At 37.7% G+C, this 17557-nt stretch overlaps 1 protein-coding gene across 1 annotated transcript in view; it reads right to left on the bottom strand.

Annotated features, from left to right (window-relative positions):
- Positions 1-17557, bottom strand: part of ERCC6L2 (ERCC excision repair 6 like 2) — a 57069-nt gene that overhangs the window by 10218 nt on the left and 29294 nt on the right. The window contains exons 11-17 of the mRNA XM_063129423.1: positions 16987-17132; positions 13328-13423; positions 13146-13245; positions 10313-10465; positions 9157-9237; positions 6087-7254; positions 4491-4645 (exon numbers count right to left, since the gene is read on the bottom strand). Coding sequence (XP_062985493.1) covers positions 4491-4645; positions 6087-7254; positions 9157-9237; positions 10313-10465; positions 13146-13245; positions 13328-13423; positions 16987-17132 — 1899 coding nt within the window. The remainder of the gene's footprint in view (positions 1-4490; positions 4646-6086; positions 7255-9156; positions 9238-10312; positions 10466-13145; positions 13246-13327; positions 13424-16986; positions 17133-17557) is intronic.

Genomic DNA, 17557 nt, shown 5'->3' with positions numbered 1-17557 from the left:
GGGGCAATGTAAGGTGAAATAATCTACATCTTTGTGTATGTGCTCCATTTTCAAATTGACATACATGATGAAAGACAATGCAAATCTGGCTGTTGGGATTCTGGGAGTTGAGATCCAACACATCTGGAGGGCACCAGGTTGGGGAACGCTAGAATAGGATTCTTGCTCTGATTGATTGCCAACACTATTCTTAAACCAATAATGATGCAATCCTATTGGATTGCAGCCTCTTAGATGGAATCCTCTGAGACTGTAGGCTTCTGAAAAACCCAAGCCCTGTTGGGTTGTTGCCAGCTGGTGGGAGGACGGAGGTGATTTTGTCTCCTGTTCATCCACAAATTTTAAAAAATTCAGCTGCACAGGCCCTGAACCCATCTAACTTATTTATCTGTAGTGGGTAGGGACGCATAACAGAAAGGCCACAGGATACTTTGGTTCCTGGCCTCTTCTCCCCCTGCCCACCATCCCGTACCCTTTTTGCTCTCCCCAAAGCTGTCAAAGGTCACTTTTTTGTGACCTCGAAAAGCAGCCTCCATGGTTCTTTCTGTGACAATTACAAGCGGAGGGACCAGACCTCAGAGTCACCCATCTGAGGTTGTCAGAGTATCTATGGCCTTGGGAGGGTGATTGCAAAATATCCTTTGGTCCCTAGTACAGTCTCCCAAAGACCAAAGGACTGCTCTCTCATATTATTTGCTAGATATTTGCATTGCTGTGTCTATCTTCAAGTTCATAATATTATTTTCTGTACGAAGTTATTATTGTCTGTATGAAACACTTTGTATCAATAAACAGATGAATTTGTTTCAATTACAAAAATGAGTCTGTGGTCTTTTGCACGGTACAGTAGGAGAGTACTAAAAAATAAGTCAACAGGTCAGTTAAGGGCAAATGTTTCTCTATTATTTTTCATCTTCTGCTTTCCAGAAATCCCCTTGCAATGAGCCAGATGATCACAAACGCAAATCTAGAAGTGAACTGGTTTCTTTCTCTTCTCAGATCCATGAATACTGTTGTACCTATTTATGTCACACTTGTTTGCATCACCACGATAATAATCACTAACGGTCAGGAAAACCTTCCTCTCCAAATAAAAATCCCTTAAAACAGTTTAACATTTAAAAGCAAAGCACATATCCCCAAATAAAAACAACAACTTCAGAGCAGCACCTGTAACCCGTTCGGATTGACTACACCATAGCAAGCATAAAAACAGTATAATTGACAGGAATTTTAAAGCACACAGGTTAATTCTTTATTATGCTGAAACAGAAAATCCACTGAAACTGGCGGGGTTTGGCTTCTTCTTTTAGTGTATTTAATTTCACAGCCATGAACCAAAAAGACAATTGGGAACCTATGGCCTCCTCCTCCCCTTTCAGCTTTCTTGCTGAATTCACGATAGATAACAAATGCTCTGCACTCAAATCTACTGCAGCTGACAAATCCTTTTGTTGACATGACCTATGAAAAATACCTATGTAATACAAAATACAAATGCCACAAAGAAAAGTTTTTAATAACGCTACTTTTGTATTTACAGTATTCCACACAGCACTTAAACCTGCACTGGGCATAGAAAGGGCACGTCGTCGTCGTCCCCCCCCAGGCTGACAGAATGCTTAGTTTCTCTCATTTACACCACACTGCAATAACATAAAGAAGGGTTTACCATTAATCCAGGTTTTACTACAAAGCATCCTGTTATTTCTCTGTCAAACACTGTCAAGAGTGCCAAGTGTCTGTCATCCAATTCAGGGGATTAAGTCTTCTTTTATAGTGTGATACTTGTACCAATTTATAAAAATACAGATATAATTTCTCAGAGCTGGTCACAGTCTATATTTTGGACTGGATTCATGCCGCAAAGGTTGAATATGACAGCTGGCAGGAAGCTGAGGGGAGAATACATCCTCCCCCTTTTCAGTCACCACATTTCGGTTGCCATAGTGATTAATCCTCAATTCAATGGCTGTCTTTGTATATTTCTTTTCAGTAAAACTTTAAGTAAACTTAAGTTGAAAACAAGCAGTTGACTGAAAAAAGAGGCTCCACATAACCGAGAGGTACAGTATAAATTTTGTGACCAATATATTTAAACGTATTAAAACAGCAAATTAACTCTAATGCATAATGCAACTTCTTTGAAGCCCTTAAATATATCCTGTCCCTGTTCATAATAATTATTGGGTGAAGTAATTTTTCCTTTTTACTACCATGGTTTCTCTGTTGTGTATGTGTGTGTTTGTGTTTAAAGGGGATCTCTTTACACACAGCATTTAGTAACATCAGCTCCAAAAAAAGGAGCCAAACAAGGCCATCCCATACCACTGTAATTTTGAGATCTCATTTAGGCTGTTCCACAGAAGCTGTTTTTGCCAATTAACACAGAAATTAATTAGGGAATTAATTAAGGAATCCAGACATCCAATTCAAAACAGATTGGAAACAGTAGAGGAGGATGTTTCCCCTGGCTCCAGAAAGCTCAAATTACTTTTATGGTTTTATTTAAAGGATGCAGGCTACTCTTAAAGCAAAAGGACATTAAAGAAAATAAATCTCAAACACCCAATATTAAGATCAGTCAGGATTTGATGGCTTTAGTCAACACAGCTGAAATGTAAGCAAAGTAGTAGTACATGCTTAGCAAATCTTTAGTGGACATTTTAGTTGTCACACTTCAGCTAGAAAATAATCAGTCTTATTTAACTTTCCCCCTCAGGGCAGTCCATTTTGGTCACCCCTATTCAGTTTTGACACAGACCACCTGTATGTTCATTTTAATTTTTTGCCCCTACAATACTTTTTAAAATTTAGATATAGCTCTGTGTTGAAGCAATGACCATTTTAAATGTACATAATTTTTTTAAAAATAGCATATACAAAAGGAACAGTGGCTGAGCTTCCTCTGGGTAAGAAACGATCCTCAGTTGTACGTAAACAGGTTGAGACAAGTTAATAATGGGATACCTGTGGTCTAATATTTAGCTAAATGTTGTTCTATGACTATTATGTGCTGCTTTTATTCATTGCCTGCATTTTAAATTTTAATGTATTGTGCATTACCCAGAGCACCTGGATTATTGGGTGGTTTAGTGATGCAATGAATAAAATAAACAAATAAAACATTACACACTTTATTTTAGTATTTATTTACAACATTTATATACTGAAACTGGTGGTGTCTCTATATTGTGATTATTCAGAATAATGGGTTGCATCCATTGCAGAATGGACATCGCTGGTAGATCGAATTATCTCTCTCCCTCCAGCACCCTCAAACTTGTGCTCCAAATCTGTTCCTGGGGTTTAGAGAAGATTTGGGTTGCATGTGGGGGACTGCGGGGAGGCGGAGAGCAAGGAAAACCCTGTTGCACAACCAGACGTCTGGTAACATAACATTGGATTTAGCCCTATGTGAAAAGCATCGCAAATGCTGAAGTAGAAGAAAGACCATGAAAGCAGAGAGAAAGTGTAGCCCTCTTTTTAAAGTTCTATGAATCATCACATCAAAATTAATGATACACTGAAGATACAGCAATTAATTTTTGCAGAAAGATTAATGGCTTTTCAAAAGGCAGTGCTAAAGGCAGTAAATGAAATCACCAGGAATATTTTCCCAACCAAACCTGAGATTTCATTTCCAGTTCAGATCTCACTCTAAGTAAGTATCTAAGGTTCACAAAGCATCAGACATCTCTCTCTCTCTCTCTCTCTCTCTCTCTCTCTCTCCTCCCCCCCATACTATTTAGATGGGCAGCCCTACCCTTTGACAAGGCATGCTTCCTGTACAAACCATGATGCTGCCATATCCTTCTTCTAACCCTACAGGCTCTATTGAAGGAGTGAGCCAGGCTAGTTAACCTGGAGGAGGAGAAAATGAACCAAATGGGAGGAGGATCTAGAAGAAAAAGGGACTTAAGGGAAAGGATTGAAGGTTGTAGGTTGGGAAGCAAGATAGCACACTGAGAAGTACCTTTAAGAGCTACACAATTGTGACCTGTAAATACTAAAGTGGTAGTGAGGCCAAGAGAGGAGGCGAGTGCTGAAATACACATATTGATTTAAACTAAAATCAATCCAAGTGTAAGATGCAAGCTTCTCATTTTCTATGAATTATCATATCAAAATGGTCATAAATGTATGCATATTATACGTTTCTCTTCCATATTCCTTCTTTTTCTCAGTACAGCAAGCAAAGGCATACAATACATTTGTGTACATACACATCCTTGGCATGTCTGAGATAAGCATTTTCAAGTGAAAATATCTGTCTTTCAAAACATAATCTGCCAACCCCCTAGCTTCCTTGGAACAGAAATAGCAACACTTGCTTTATTAGGACTGTTGGAAGCACCTCCTTCACGAAACTAGGCCTTTGATCACTCATGGTGGCCAATAATGGAAAGCCACATTTAAAAACAAGGAAAATACTGAGGTTAAAAAATAACAATAGTAATAGAAAACATTTCTCAAATCCTTCTCTTTACCTTGGCTCGGCATACTGTTATATTTGCAGGGAGTTGGGAAAACTGCTGCAGTTCAAACACGTCTCGCACTGCCCACCGACTCATCTGATTTTCAGCCTTGCTTGAACCAACCACATTTTGGTTTGAATGAATGTACGACACTTCAGCAACATCATCTAGTAATTGAAAAGGAGCACAGAGCTCATATGTTTTAACAATTCAAAATGATCGACGAATAGAGATTCAATGAAACTTAAAGTTTCACACACAATTCTAAGTTTTAATTTACTTACTATTCAATCATTCAAGTATGTTAGGGCAGCAGAGTACACATTTTAAACCTACAAACTCAAAATATTAGCCATTTTAAGGAAGATGAAATTTGCAAGATAAGGAACATTTTGTTTGAAAACAGTGACATTAATACAATTTATTGCCAGGTCAGTTTTGAAGGTCATAAACTGATGCTAACAACACAGTTGGTTCTGTATTGCCCATAAGTATCAAACATATACAATAAGAACTACATTCAATTAATGAAAATAGTCTAAATGGGCAGCTAAAGACTGTGACATTAATAAGGCCAATAAAAAAGAGGAAGGCTTTAACTGAAATAAAACTAAGTTTATACTGTAATACAGACAGGCAGTAAAGCTGTCTCGGACTTCCCACTTAATCTAAGCTCTAATGGCAATTTCAAAGAAAGCCTGAATTGTTGATATAAGATATTATAAGACTATTCAACAATGTTTTGTTTAAAAAATGGTCTTTCAAATCATTTGACAAAATCCACCAGGTTTTTGTCAGTAAAGAAATTATTTCTAAATCCTGCTGTAAATGCAGAAATTTGCAGCCTTACAGGAAATGCTAGGTGCATGTTCCCCCCAAGGTCACTCACAAAATCCTCAAGCTTATTTTGCACTACACTGTCCTACTAGCTACGTTTTTTACTGTAATAGATACAAGACATTATGAGGTAAGGGTGTGTGTGTAATTAATACACACACACACACAATGTATATATACTATACTATATACATATATTGTATCCACAGTATGTACACCCACCCACCCAAGGTTTGGATCCAGCAAAAGTCTCACATGGATGAAATAATGTACACTAGGATATTGTTCAATGATCACTGATGAAAGATGTTCAGAATGAGAAGATGGAGAGAGTTTTGTCCTAAGGTCAAAGATCTGACTAAAAGCAGATTCCCATAGACAACACTTGATAAGCTTTATTTAATTCTAAAATTCTTAACCCACCAACCAGCTGAGTTTTAAGCTCTAATGGTCACTAACTTACATATGAGCAAGTCGAGTATTTCCATTAAAAAGGAACATGTTTGAGATGATATCAGGTGATCTAAAGCTTTGTCTGTGTATCTGACTGGTGATGGCTGTTTCACACACACAACTTTAAATGATGAATGTGCATATTTGAGTCTATCTCTAAGTCTGAGATAGGAAAAGAGGGGCTAAAAGGCTTCAAGATGCATATATTATAGATCATGAATGAAAAAGTCCCATACTTCAGACACTAAAACTTTTTCATATTTAATTTATGGCCACTATTCTTCTTGGGAAAATATTTTGAAATATACATGTAATTACCAAGAAGTCTGTCCAGTGATCCCACTTTTTGTCCTTGGCTTGCAAATGTTTGCTTGTTGAAAGAACTCTGGTACCTACTTCGTTTTCTCAGTGACCGAGAGGGATGATTGGCAGATCTCAGGGATTTGGAGACAAATTGAATTCTACGCCTATCACTTTTTAGCATTTGTTTTTGCTTATTAACATCAACCTTCCTAATTGAAAAGTTGTCCTCTGGTGATGAAAACTCCTCTATATTCTGAGAGTCAACATTGCTTTCTTTCAAGCTTGAATGCCTCCTATGCTGAACAATTCTGGAGGTGTTGTCGAGTTTTTTGTTATATAATCTTTTTTGTTTCACAGTGCTGGTGAATTCCTTTTTTCCTGATGTGGGTATATCATCAGACTCATCACTAATGTCACTTGCTTCTTTCACAGCTGTGATATTTTTGGTATTTGCAAATGGTTTTATCTTACTGAAAGGTGAAACACTCCGATAACTCTTCTCAGAAGTCAAATGGTTTTGCAGTGGTGAGAGCATGGGCCTTCTTTCTGTACCTAAATAGTCATGGTTCATTGTTGTTTCTTTATAGCTTTTAACATATTCCCGATCAGTAGGAGCTTGGGAAGAAAAAATAATATCATCACTTTCTGTTGAACTTTCTTCAGTCTCCATAACTACCCCAATTTGATTTGAAAAATGCTTATCTTTGTATTTATTTCCAATATCCTTTTCTTCCTCATAATGTGGTGAAGCAGGATAATCACAGTTTGCAATTGTGCCGTGCGCCTCTTGTTTTTCAATTCTGAAAGGTGATACTGAGGTTCTCGGATGTTCTGAAACACGACAGCGGTCCTCAGTTTGCAAAGAATTACAACTCTGGGAGCTTCTTTTGGATGTTTGTCCCACAGATTTGCTAACACTTTCATCACTGGAGGTACCAATGCAAATGTCATCCTCAGCTGTTTTGGTTCTCTTTTCTAGAAGTTTAGGAAATCCACATTGCATTAAAGTAAGTTGTCCCTGCAGAACTTTGGTATTTTTTGCTTTGCAAGATCTGTTTCTTTCTGCTTTCACCTTAGAATTTCTCACAGGCTCCTCATCGCTGAAGTCACAATCAAACCCTTCCTTTTCCATTAGTTCCTTGGGACTAACAGTGTCTTGATCTTCACAACCATATTCTGCATGCTGAATTAACACAAAATTGGAAAATATTAAACAAGCAAGTCATTTAAAATGTCTTTTTCATATCAGTACTAACATTCAATCATTAAATGCCATTTAATCATAATTAATGAAATAGGGTTGGATCCAGACAAACAATGAGCAGAGCTCCACTACTGGGATACTCCAGTGGTTGGAAGGTATGGGGAGTCCATTTTTGCTGATTTCTTTCCCCCAGCAGCCCCTGTGCCCTCTGAAAAAGAGAGTGGGGAATACCTCTAGAACAGGGTAGAAAATTATGGTGCAAAGACCTGCAGACAAAAGCGGGGGCATTGAAACTCCCCCCATATCCTCTAGCAGAAGCCTCCATCCACAAATAGAAGGAGCCATTTTATTCACAGAACATGTCTGGATCCAGCCCATACAATATAAGTACTTGGCATGAAATGGGAAAACTGTGCCATATAGATCTCTTTTAAAATTTCTACTCGGAAACTGTGCAAATTCTTGGGATGATACCTATAAGTACCAAAAGCAACTTGTACTTCCTCATTTTGACTTTCACTGAGCATCATCAGACGGGTGGATTTTCACGTTTCCCTACCGTCATTATGGCCTCCTCCTGCTGGCCCACAGTAGTGATGGGCTCTTTACACAGAGAAAGAGGAAGCAGCAATGACCACATGGCCCATTCAGGGAGCATTTTTATCACACCGCTTTTTCTGCACACAGCAGGAAATGGCGGCACATTCTGTTGTTGGTTTTGTTTTTTTAAAAAAGACAATTAAAAGGGGTCTATTTTGCAAAGGAAAAATGAGTGGAAAGAGCAAGAAGCATACAGGAGGCGGATAACATCGTCTAAAGGATGCACGAACATCTGTAAGTGGGCAATAGCAAGTGTTGCATAAAATGCATCTGATGATGCTCACTGTCTCTTTTATATGCAGCTTTCTAGGATTCAAGATGATTAGCTCAACAATCCAAACCAAAAAGCCTGACATACATATTGACATTTCTAGCCCAACTGGAAGGCAACTCTTACTTCATTTGAGTAGATTTTACTTCTATTAGGTACATTACAATTACAAGCTTAATCAAATAAATACTCAAGGTTTTACAATTTAAACAAAACCTTCTTGCTATAGAAGGCATTTGTATTTAGTTTTTTTCTGGCTTTGTTGAGCTATTTAATGGAGTCCCTATTTTATGTTACACTTTGATGGTACAGTGCTTATACTATTTTTACGGTATTATTTTTACACAATTTGCATTTGATTTCCTTTCACAATTACATTTTTAAACTAGAAAAGAAATCTATATAAGCCATGCTAAGGGAATTAGAATATGAAATCAGAATACAGTTGGCATCACCATTTCATTCATTTATTTATAAACACGTTTTTAAAAATACTGGCGTTTTTTGGTTTTTGCTTTTTTTTTAATGTTACGACTTCTCCAGGTACTATTTGCTACCACATAATCTATATTTTGCTGTGCCAGAGCGGGTAGGGACTGTCATGCTACTTATCTTTGGAAAATCTCTGGGAGGCTTTTTGGCTAAACAACAGAGTATATAGACTGCAAATGAAATAAATACATAAATAAATAAATAAAATTCTAATCCAAACTATCTAGATATACATTTTTACTTGCCAGATTCAAAATGTATAAGCTGCCCAAAATAAATAAATAAATAAATAAATATCATAAACCAAAAAATGAACTTTTTACAATGCGGATAGAAATGTAATGAAGTGGATGGATGTTTGGGACACTTCTAACCATGCAATCCTAGTGCTGGCTTCCTTATTTCATCCTGCTGCCCTCCAACTGACAGTTCTGAGGTAGGAAACTCTATGAAGCCCACTCGCAGAAAAATACTACGTTTCTGACATGCAAGAACAGAAAAACAACTTGATAATTTACCGTTTCGATCCCATGCGGCTGGGGTTCCTCTTTCAACCACGTAGTAGCTGTCATGACACCAGCTTCCACTTGGCCCTCCCTCTATAGAAACAGCAAAGCAATGTTATAACGGGTCAGCCTATGTCACATAGACTTGCTGCTCTAGTCTGTAAGCTTTCTGTCCATCAGTACCTTGTATATCAGCCTTCCCCAAACTTGTGCCCTCCAGATGTCTTAGACTAACTGCTCCCAGCATTCTTGACCATTGGCCATGGTGGATGAGGCTGATGGGAGCTGAAGGCCAAAGCACCTGGAGGGCAGCTGATTGGGGAAGACCGCTATATACCAATTGTGAACTCATTCTCTGAGTGCCAATCCTTTGTAGGATGACACCCATGCACAAGAGGGACGTATCAGCAAGCTTGGGTGAACTGAGGGCTATAATGCAGTGACAGAGCACATGGCTTGCATGCAAACAGTTGCAGGTATAAGCTCTGACATCTCCAGCTAGGACTGGGAAAGACACCTATCTGAAATCCTAGAGAGCCACTGCCAGTCAGAGTGGACAATACTGAGTTAGTTGTACCATTGGTCTGATTCCGTACAAGCCAGTTCATACATTTTCTAGGCCCCAATTTTGCACAAGTACAAATCCGGGGGAACCAAAGGGCAAAATCCACCAAAACAACAGTTTAATGAAGACTGAACATGCTCAATGGCCACAGAATATTGGGCAGAAAATGTGTGTGAGGGGTGGGGTGGCAATGAAATGGAGTATCCTTGAGAAGGACAGAGCTGGCTGGAACCCTAAACAGGAGTTCTCCACTACAACATTTTTTTGCAGGTCCCACTTGTAATGCTCTATTTATAATCAGGGCTAGAAGTGAAAGACCTTCTTTCCTCATCTTTTCCTGAAACGGGACACTAAAAACAATAATGTAGGAACAACTAAAATCAAGTTAATTGATGTAGTGGCAACTGGATTGGTTCTTTCTTACCCTGTAAAAAAATAAGATTATTCTTATGTTTCTGACAGAGTGATTAGTCCTTTGTACAAGTTGATAATTTTACTAGTGTGAAAATTCTCTTCCATTTCAGAATATATATTTCTTCAAACACATAGTAAGATATAGGGAGAACACAGAGATGTTCAAAAGGCCAAAGGACAACACCACACCTCCAGAATTTCTTTTGTAAGGCAGGATCCATGGTCCTGAAGCTTGAAAAGGTTATGGATACCAAAAAGTTCTCCTTGGTGTTCTTTTGATCCTTGCACTGCCTCAAAGTACCGCTTCGCATTTTCACTGCCCACCACCACACAGTGCAGTTGCTAAACAGAGCAATACAAAAGAGTTCAGCAGCATGTTCCTGCAACAACATCTCAGACTTTCCTGGCATTTACAGTATATACACAGCTTTAGCCAGACCAAGCAGAAATTCCTAAAGGAGAAATATTCTGTTTAATTTTCCCTGGCAGATGTTTCCATTGTGGAGCAATATTAACCTGAGCAATTTTATTGGAAAGGAAAGAAAATGTCTGAAGTCCCCTGTGTACCCTTCCCAGAGAGGATCGCCTGGTGCCTACGTTGTACTCTTTTTGGCTCCAGATGAAGACCATTTTATTTTCCTCACGCATTTTAGTCTTTCAGTTTCTGGTATTTTAAATTTGTTACGGTGCTTTACATCTTTGCCCTGCTGTTAGGTTTTCTTTTGGTTTTTATTTTATTTTATATTACAGTTTTAAACTTTTATATTGTATTGTATCATACTGTATTTTTCATTTTTGTGAACTGCCCAGAGAGCTTGTAAACTTTATATTGTATTGTATCATGTTGTATTTTTAATTTTGTGAACTGCCCAGAGCACCAAGTTAAATATAAAGTGTACTAATTGCTTATAGTAGGTATACTATTTACAATGCACTATCATCATCATCATCAACAATAAAAATAATAATAATTTAGGTTTACATAGCAAGCGACTGCAAATGCTGAAACAAATTATTTTTAGATTATTTCCACAGTCCACATCCTCAAGGATCAAGTAAGAATTAAGTTAATGTGGACCAAGAGAAGGCAATGGATGGTCCATAGAGTACATCTGGACCACCAAGACTTTCCCTTGACTTGAGCAGCAGCCTATGGTTTTTTCCCCTCACAGTCAACATGTTTCAGATCCAAGATGGTTTGGGGAGGATGGGTTTGGAAGGAAAGTGTGTGTGGGGTGGCTGACTTATACATTGCCTACCTTTGATATAGACAGTAAAGACTATATTCCTGTGCACAGTAAAGCTGCATAAATTGTTCTGAAGTCCAACTTTGGGCAGGATTGTGCCCAAAAAGTACAGTATATAGTAAATGTTTAGATTTGAAGTCAGTTAAAACATATATAACAGCCTGATCTTAACAAATAAATCCGATCTTGACACATCTTTAAGACTTTTGAGGAGTCCAAATTGCTCTCCAACTTCTTCTTGTGAAGTGAGAGTAATTGAAGTCTACCTTATTTTAGGTGAAGATGTAGTGGAATATGCATTGTAGTGTGTAGAATTGATAAGAATTTATTATCTCTTGTAGGTGTGGCCAGTTCTGTATCTATGTGTTGTGAGATAACTATAAGTAATGGAATATATTGTTGGAAATGGAGGAAGGCTCCCACAAATGCATTGGTCAAGTGCTGGAAGCAGCACATAGTTTAACTTTGCAGGGATACCTCCATCTGGGTCTTACTGGTATAAGTAACAGATCTGGTTACATTGAGACCAGGTCCAAAACTAAAGATGAGGTTGTTGGCATCATGGGAGTTATAAAAGGCCAAGGTTTCATCAGTTAGGGGGAGATATCCTGTGAAAACAAGAAACCCACATACGTGCTTAGGCTGGCTTTGCCCACCATGCCCTCCACTTAGGTAAATATGAACCTTTGATATTGACTGTTAGATTGAAAGGAATCTAGGTTTTACTACGTTACCAAGATGCTTGCTACGATCTTCATTGTACCTTTGGTGATTATAAATTGTGTGAATTTAGGAATGTTTGTGATCTGCCTCATCTTAGCTAAAGCTTGTTATTCCCTTAGACTGAGCAATAAAAACACAATCTTTGTTACCATATTTGTATTGTCTGACTTGGGAGACGTTTCAGGGACCACTACCCATATACTTTAATTCTTGAAGCCCAAAACACGTGGTAAAGACCTGCAAATCTATCACAGAGTGGGGTCTATCCTTTAAAGCCATTGTATTCTCTCTTGACCTGGTAAATCTCGGATACACCCGTTTAACTTTGGGAAATAAACTAGTTGTGTGGAGCGAGAAGCAGTTACTCATCTCAGAGATAAATGGGGCCAATGAGAAACGCCAGAAGGACACTTTAGGAGGCCAGTGGGAAATGTCAGAGAATTTTAACATTTATGAGAAAATGTATTTATCATTGCTACGTATGGTGCTTTACATTAAAAGAAGACCTACACTTTAGAATTTAAAAATGGGTAGACGTTAAAGAGAGGTAAGGGAAAAGACAAGACAAAAGAAGAAGAATAGAAACTGAAAGGTAAAAAAAGGGGGGGGTAATGTGAGCCAATGCAATTATATCCTTGCAATGATAGATTTTATGCTTCAAAATCAAAAGGCATGGCTATAAATGATGGAAATGTAGCCGAAACATTAACTAAAAGAACTCAGTACTTCTCAAGACATACATGGAAGCGTACAGAAATCTTTATGTGTGTTATATTTTTACTTCTACCATAGAAAATGTTGTCCTTACTAGTAGAGGATGAAAACTGATCATTTATTGAAGGCACTCTGGTAAATGTCAAGAGTTTTTTTTATATATTCTCTCTAGTGCTTAGCTTATGTATGAGAATTAATGAGTTTAAAAGCCATAAAACCAAGTTAAAAATTAGTGCTACATTAGGTCAACTTTCATTCACACACAAGCAACTGGTCTACAAATGTAATAATTTGGTTATTAAAAAGTGATACGAATGTAAATATAGCAAAAAACATACCTGTTTGTAAACTTGTCGTAAGTACATCATCTCCTCCACAGTCCCCAGAGAGATCAGCCTAAATACTTTCACATCTCTGCACTGACCAATCCTGTATGCTCTGCAAAACCAATATTTCCAAGGTCAAGACAAAGAACGTCATATCTACTACACTAAACATTTCTTAACAATTTGCCCTGTACCTGTCAATGGCTTGAAGGTCATTAGCTGGATTCCATGTTGGGTCAAACAGTATAACAATATTAGCACCAACAAAATTGAGTCCCAGTCCACCAGCCCTTTATAATAAAGTAAGAAATAAAGAGGTGAAGAACAAGGTAAAAGATGAGGTCACCACTTACATATATAGCAGCACAATATGTTACAAGCAATTTTCTGAGACAAACTTTACCATCCCAAAGATTATCAATAAGTTGCCATTAAATTATGAAGCTTGCAAAAAAAATCCCTCAAGTTATATATTATAAGGAACAAATTTACTGCAGTTTTATACCAGCAAAGATTCCACTAAAACTGCTCCAGTGCAATAGAGCTGTGGTCCTATTACCACCCATACTCTCATGATAGTGGTGATGGTAAACGGCAGCCATATACACACTGATGTAAACCATGTGCATTCACGGAAACCATGTGCATTCACAGAATATGTTGTTTTATGCAAGATACCTTGAGGTCATTTTCCTTCTTTCCCCAAGCTATACAGGGTGAAGGAAAGGGGTGAGGTTTACATTAACTATGTTGCTCCATTTACAGGAAAAGCCTCTTACCAGATTTAATTAACCTAATGTGCCACACTTTGATTTGAAGAAAAAGAGCATGATTTATACTCATTTGAGTTTCCAACAAAAACTCAGAGGCGATGAAGCTTTCCAAACTCTTAAAATTTCATGGTACTACTTCCCATTCAACACTTCTTTTCCACCACTTTTAAACTAGTTGAAGATAATCCAAAGTAAGATGCTCTTTTAAATGAATCAGTTAAACCTCTTCCATGTTGGCAAGTTTTACTGAGAAAATGTGATTGCATACTCCTTAAAATCTTCACTGCTCTTGCTTGGATCATAATTAAACTATCCTGCAGGGTTCTTTTTTCCAAAACAGTCAAATAGTATTTGTGCCTTTGCTCTTTGATAAAATTTTCTTCCATGGTAGCATATAAATTTAATACATTTTCCTTACAAATGTTTCAAAGCAGTTGAATTTTGAGTTGCTTTGGAGAAATAAATTTAAAGCATTTTGTAAGAGCTTTAACTCCTGAAGTTGAATACATTATATTAGTGTGTTTCCTATTTCTTTGGCCCCCATTGACCAAATCCCTTAGATGAGTAATCCTATTATGTTTCAATAGACACAGAATGATTACTGTTCTAGCTAAAAGGTAACCTCTCCAATCTTACTTGCTCATTAAAAAATATCTCTCAGAATTGAAAATAGAAAACAAAATTATGGTACAACAATCAGTTGAGTGAAATGATGGACTTTTTATTGGGCTCTTGCACAAAGTTAGTTGTTGTTTTTCATGACACAACTTTGTTCCAAACTCTAGGATTCCAAGGGCTGCAAGTCGGCTTTACTAAGACAATCTCAGAATTCTAGTATGCTATTCTGTCTTAAGTAAAACAAAGTGCCTGATCCTTGTGGAAGGGGTGTGTGTGTGTGTGTGTGTGTGTGTGTGTGCGGGAGAGAGAGAGAGAGAGAGAAAGAACTGGAACAGGGAAAGTGGGAAGAATTGGTCTGGCTCTCCTTATAAACCTTGCTGGAAATAAATGAGTATTGGAACTATTCATAACAGGATATGAGGGGAGCTGAAGACATCCTAGCTGTGGGGGCAGGGGGCAATATCAGCTAAGGTGGAATGTTTACATTCTTCACTGATTCTTTAGTTTAATATACAAAGGTTTGAAAAAGCTGCTGGTCCGTATTTCTTGTTGCATACTTTATACGGGTGTAAACAGGAAGGAGCAAGGGGGGTGCAATTGCCCCTCCCTCCTCAGATAAGCCATTATCGATCCCCAGCCTTTATTTAAAAAGGTAAGTAGAACCTGAGATAAGAGGCAAAATGTACAGCCACTATTTTGCCCATTCACCTGGAAAGAAACTGGTCCACTCCCACCTTTCAACACTTCTAGCCAATAAATGAAGTCATAGCAATGATTAATGGACCCACTACAGGCAGTGTTAAGCCTTTTGGGTGTATTAAGACTTGGGGGGGGTTCCCTAATAGGAAATAATTGCACTCTCATAAAAAACAAACAAACAACAACACCAATGCAGAAATCCAGGAGTTTAGTGTAGCCAAGTTTGAGCAATAGTATCTACTAAAAAGCAAAATATAGCAGCAAAGACAGGAATTCATGATCTTTCTAATTCAGGTCTTCTTCTTTTTTAAGTTTATAAACACTAAAATGTTATGCTAACAATATGTGCAGATACCGTTCAGCATCATTATACCCATTTGCAGGAGGCAGGGCTGTGGTTGAGAAAGTGTGGGTTACACTAGTCCTTGAAAATAGCCTAAAGTTGTTTTTATTCCTATTTTGCCAGGGGTGGGGGTTGTTAGAATAGTGTAAGATAATTCTGCAGTGTAGTCCGTTGTTGTTATCCTGTCTCTTGATGTGTTGTGGTTTTAGGGAAACACAGATGGGGCTGTGAAGTTGACTGTAGCAACAGTGCAATTTATTAAGAGCTAGAAGGGGTTGCTTGTGAGTGGCCTGCTCTAGACAGAGTTCCCCAATGTTTCCAAGATGAAAGAAATCATTCCAGGCAAGTCATGTGAAGTTATCAATGCTATGATAGGAGCAGTGATTCTATAAAATATACAATATGATATTCTTAAGACAGCAATACTGTGCTCGTGTATTTCGGGGGCTTTCTCTTGTTCCTAAGAGGTTTTTCATCCCTCAAATAAAGTTTTGTTGGCATTCATGATGTTCCTTGATTATAACACTCTTCCACATTAGTGCTGATCAGTTTCCAGGATCTTCTACTACTCTGTGCAGTCTTCTTAATGCCATGGAATGGAATGCTAAGCAACAAAGCACACAGAAAGAAAATGCACAGGTGTGTTGTAGTGGCGCACACTGTGCGCACGAATTACAACCATAAACTTTCTGTGTACTGCAGCTTTGCCCTCCCCTGGAAAAAATCCTGCTGACACCCATGGTACTATAGCAAAGAATTATGTGACTGGAATAACCCCAAAGATCACTGAGTATAAATATCTGCCTTGAAGGTAATTTATGCTAATAGAATATTAGCATCAAATACAACAAGATGCTAAACAGAGTGGTAGTCTTATTTGGTTCTTTCGGACAGAGGAGTGAAATATATGAAAGCATATTTTTTAAAGGGAGAATTATACTGTGAAAGAAGAGCAAAGAATCTAAGCTTTAACCATAAAATGTAGTAAATAGCTGTCATTATTTTTAATTGAATTTGTAAATTTCTATTTGTACATGTCATTACAGGCTTCATTCACACAAACTTTAGAATGATAGGCTTTGAAAATGAACGTATTTATGCTCACTTTGGTTCCAAAACTGAAATACTTTTATTTATCTAATATCATCACTCGTCAGTTTCAGATCTCAAATGATCCCCAGAAAGGAGAGAGGAAGACTAAAGAAACATGGAAATACGTAAGGGATATGACTCATTTCTAGTTTCTACCCTAATAGCCTTGATTGATGTAGTCTACTTCCCAGTCTTATAACAGCAGACAGTAATGTTATTGCTTCTTCCCAAGGAAGTGACAAAATGCAAGATCAATCAAGTGGGAGTGCAGTAAATTTGCTATAAATCTCTAACTACCTAGGCAAAAGCAGACACAGCATTTTCTTACATTGTAGAAACGAGGCAAATGTTAACTTCTTCCATGCTGTTGAACTCTTTTACTATCTTGACCCTGTCCTCTGCCTTTGTATTTCCATCGAGTCTTCGGTAATCTAGCCCAGATGCCATGCAATATTGTTCCAGAACATCAAGCAACTTTTGGAAAAGATGGGGAGACCAAACAATTAGTACAATTTAAAAACTACAATAAACCAGAGAGATCAAGTGCCCAAGAGTCTTCCTACCATCACTTTTTCAACCAAGCCACAAATATCTATCAGCTTGCAGAAACACTTTTAACTTTTCTGTTTTGCTCTTTATATTTGCTTCAATAACTGTACATTTTAACACAGCTTTCCTTGTGGATGTAACGAACTATTAATTTGATCCAGGGATTTCATACTATATGTACATTCATTTTTTAATCTGTACAATCCAGGCAATCATGCCTGATCACACGTGCTACTTCACAAGTCTCATCATATGCAGGAATTGAACACATTTTAAAAAATGACAAGACAGCTTGGCCCAGTCCAATTCTATATGAGTCTACTCAAAAGTAAGTCCCACTGAATTCAATG

The sequence above is a fragment of the Elgaria multicarinata genome, chromosome 6 (genome assembly GCF_023053635.1).
Source record: "Elgaria multicarinata webbii isolate HBS135686 ecotype San Diego chromosome 6, rElgMul1.1.pri, whole genome shotgun sequence".
NCBI lineage: Eukaryota > Metazoa > Chordata > Lepidosauria > Squamata > Anguidae > Elgaria > Elgaria multicarinata.
This window is presented reverse-complemented; position numbering and strand designations above follow the sequence as displayed.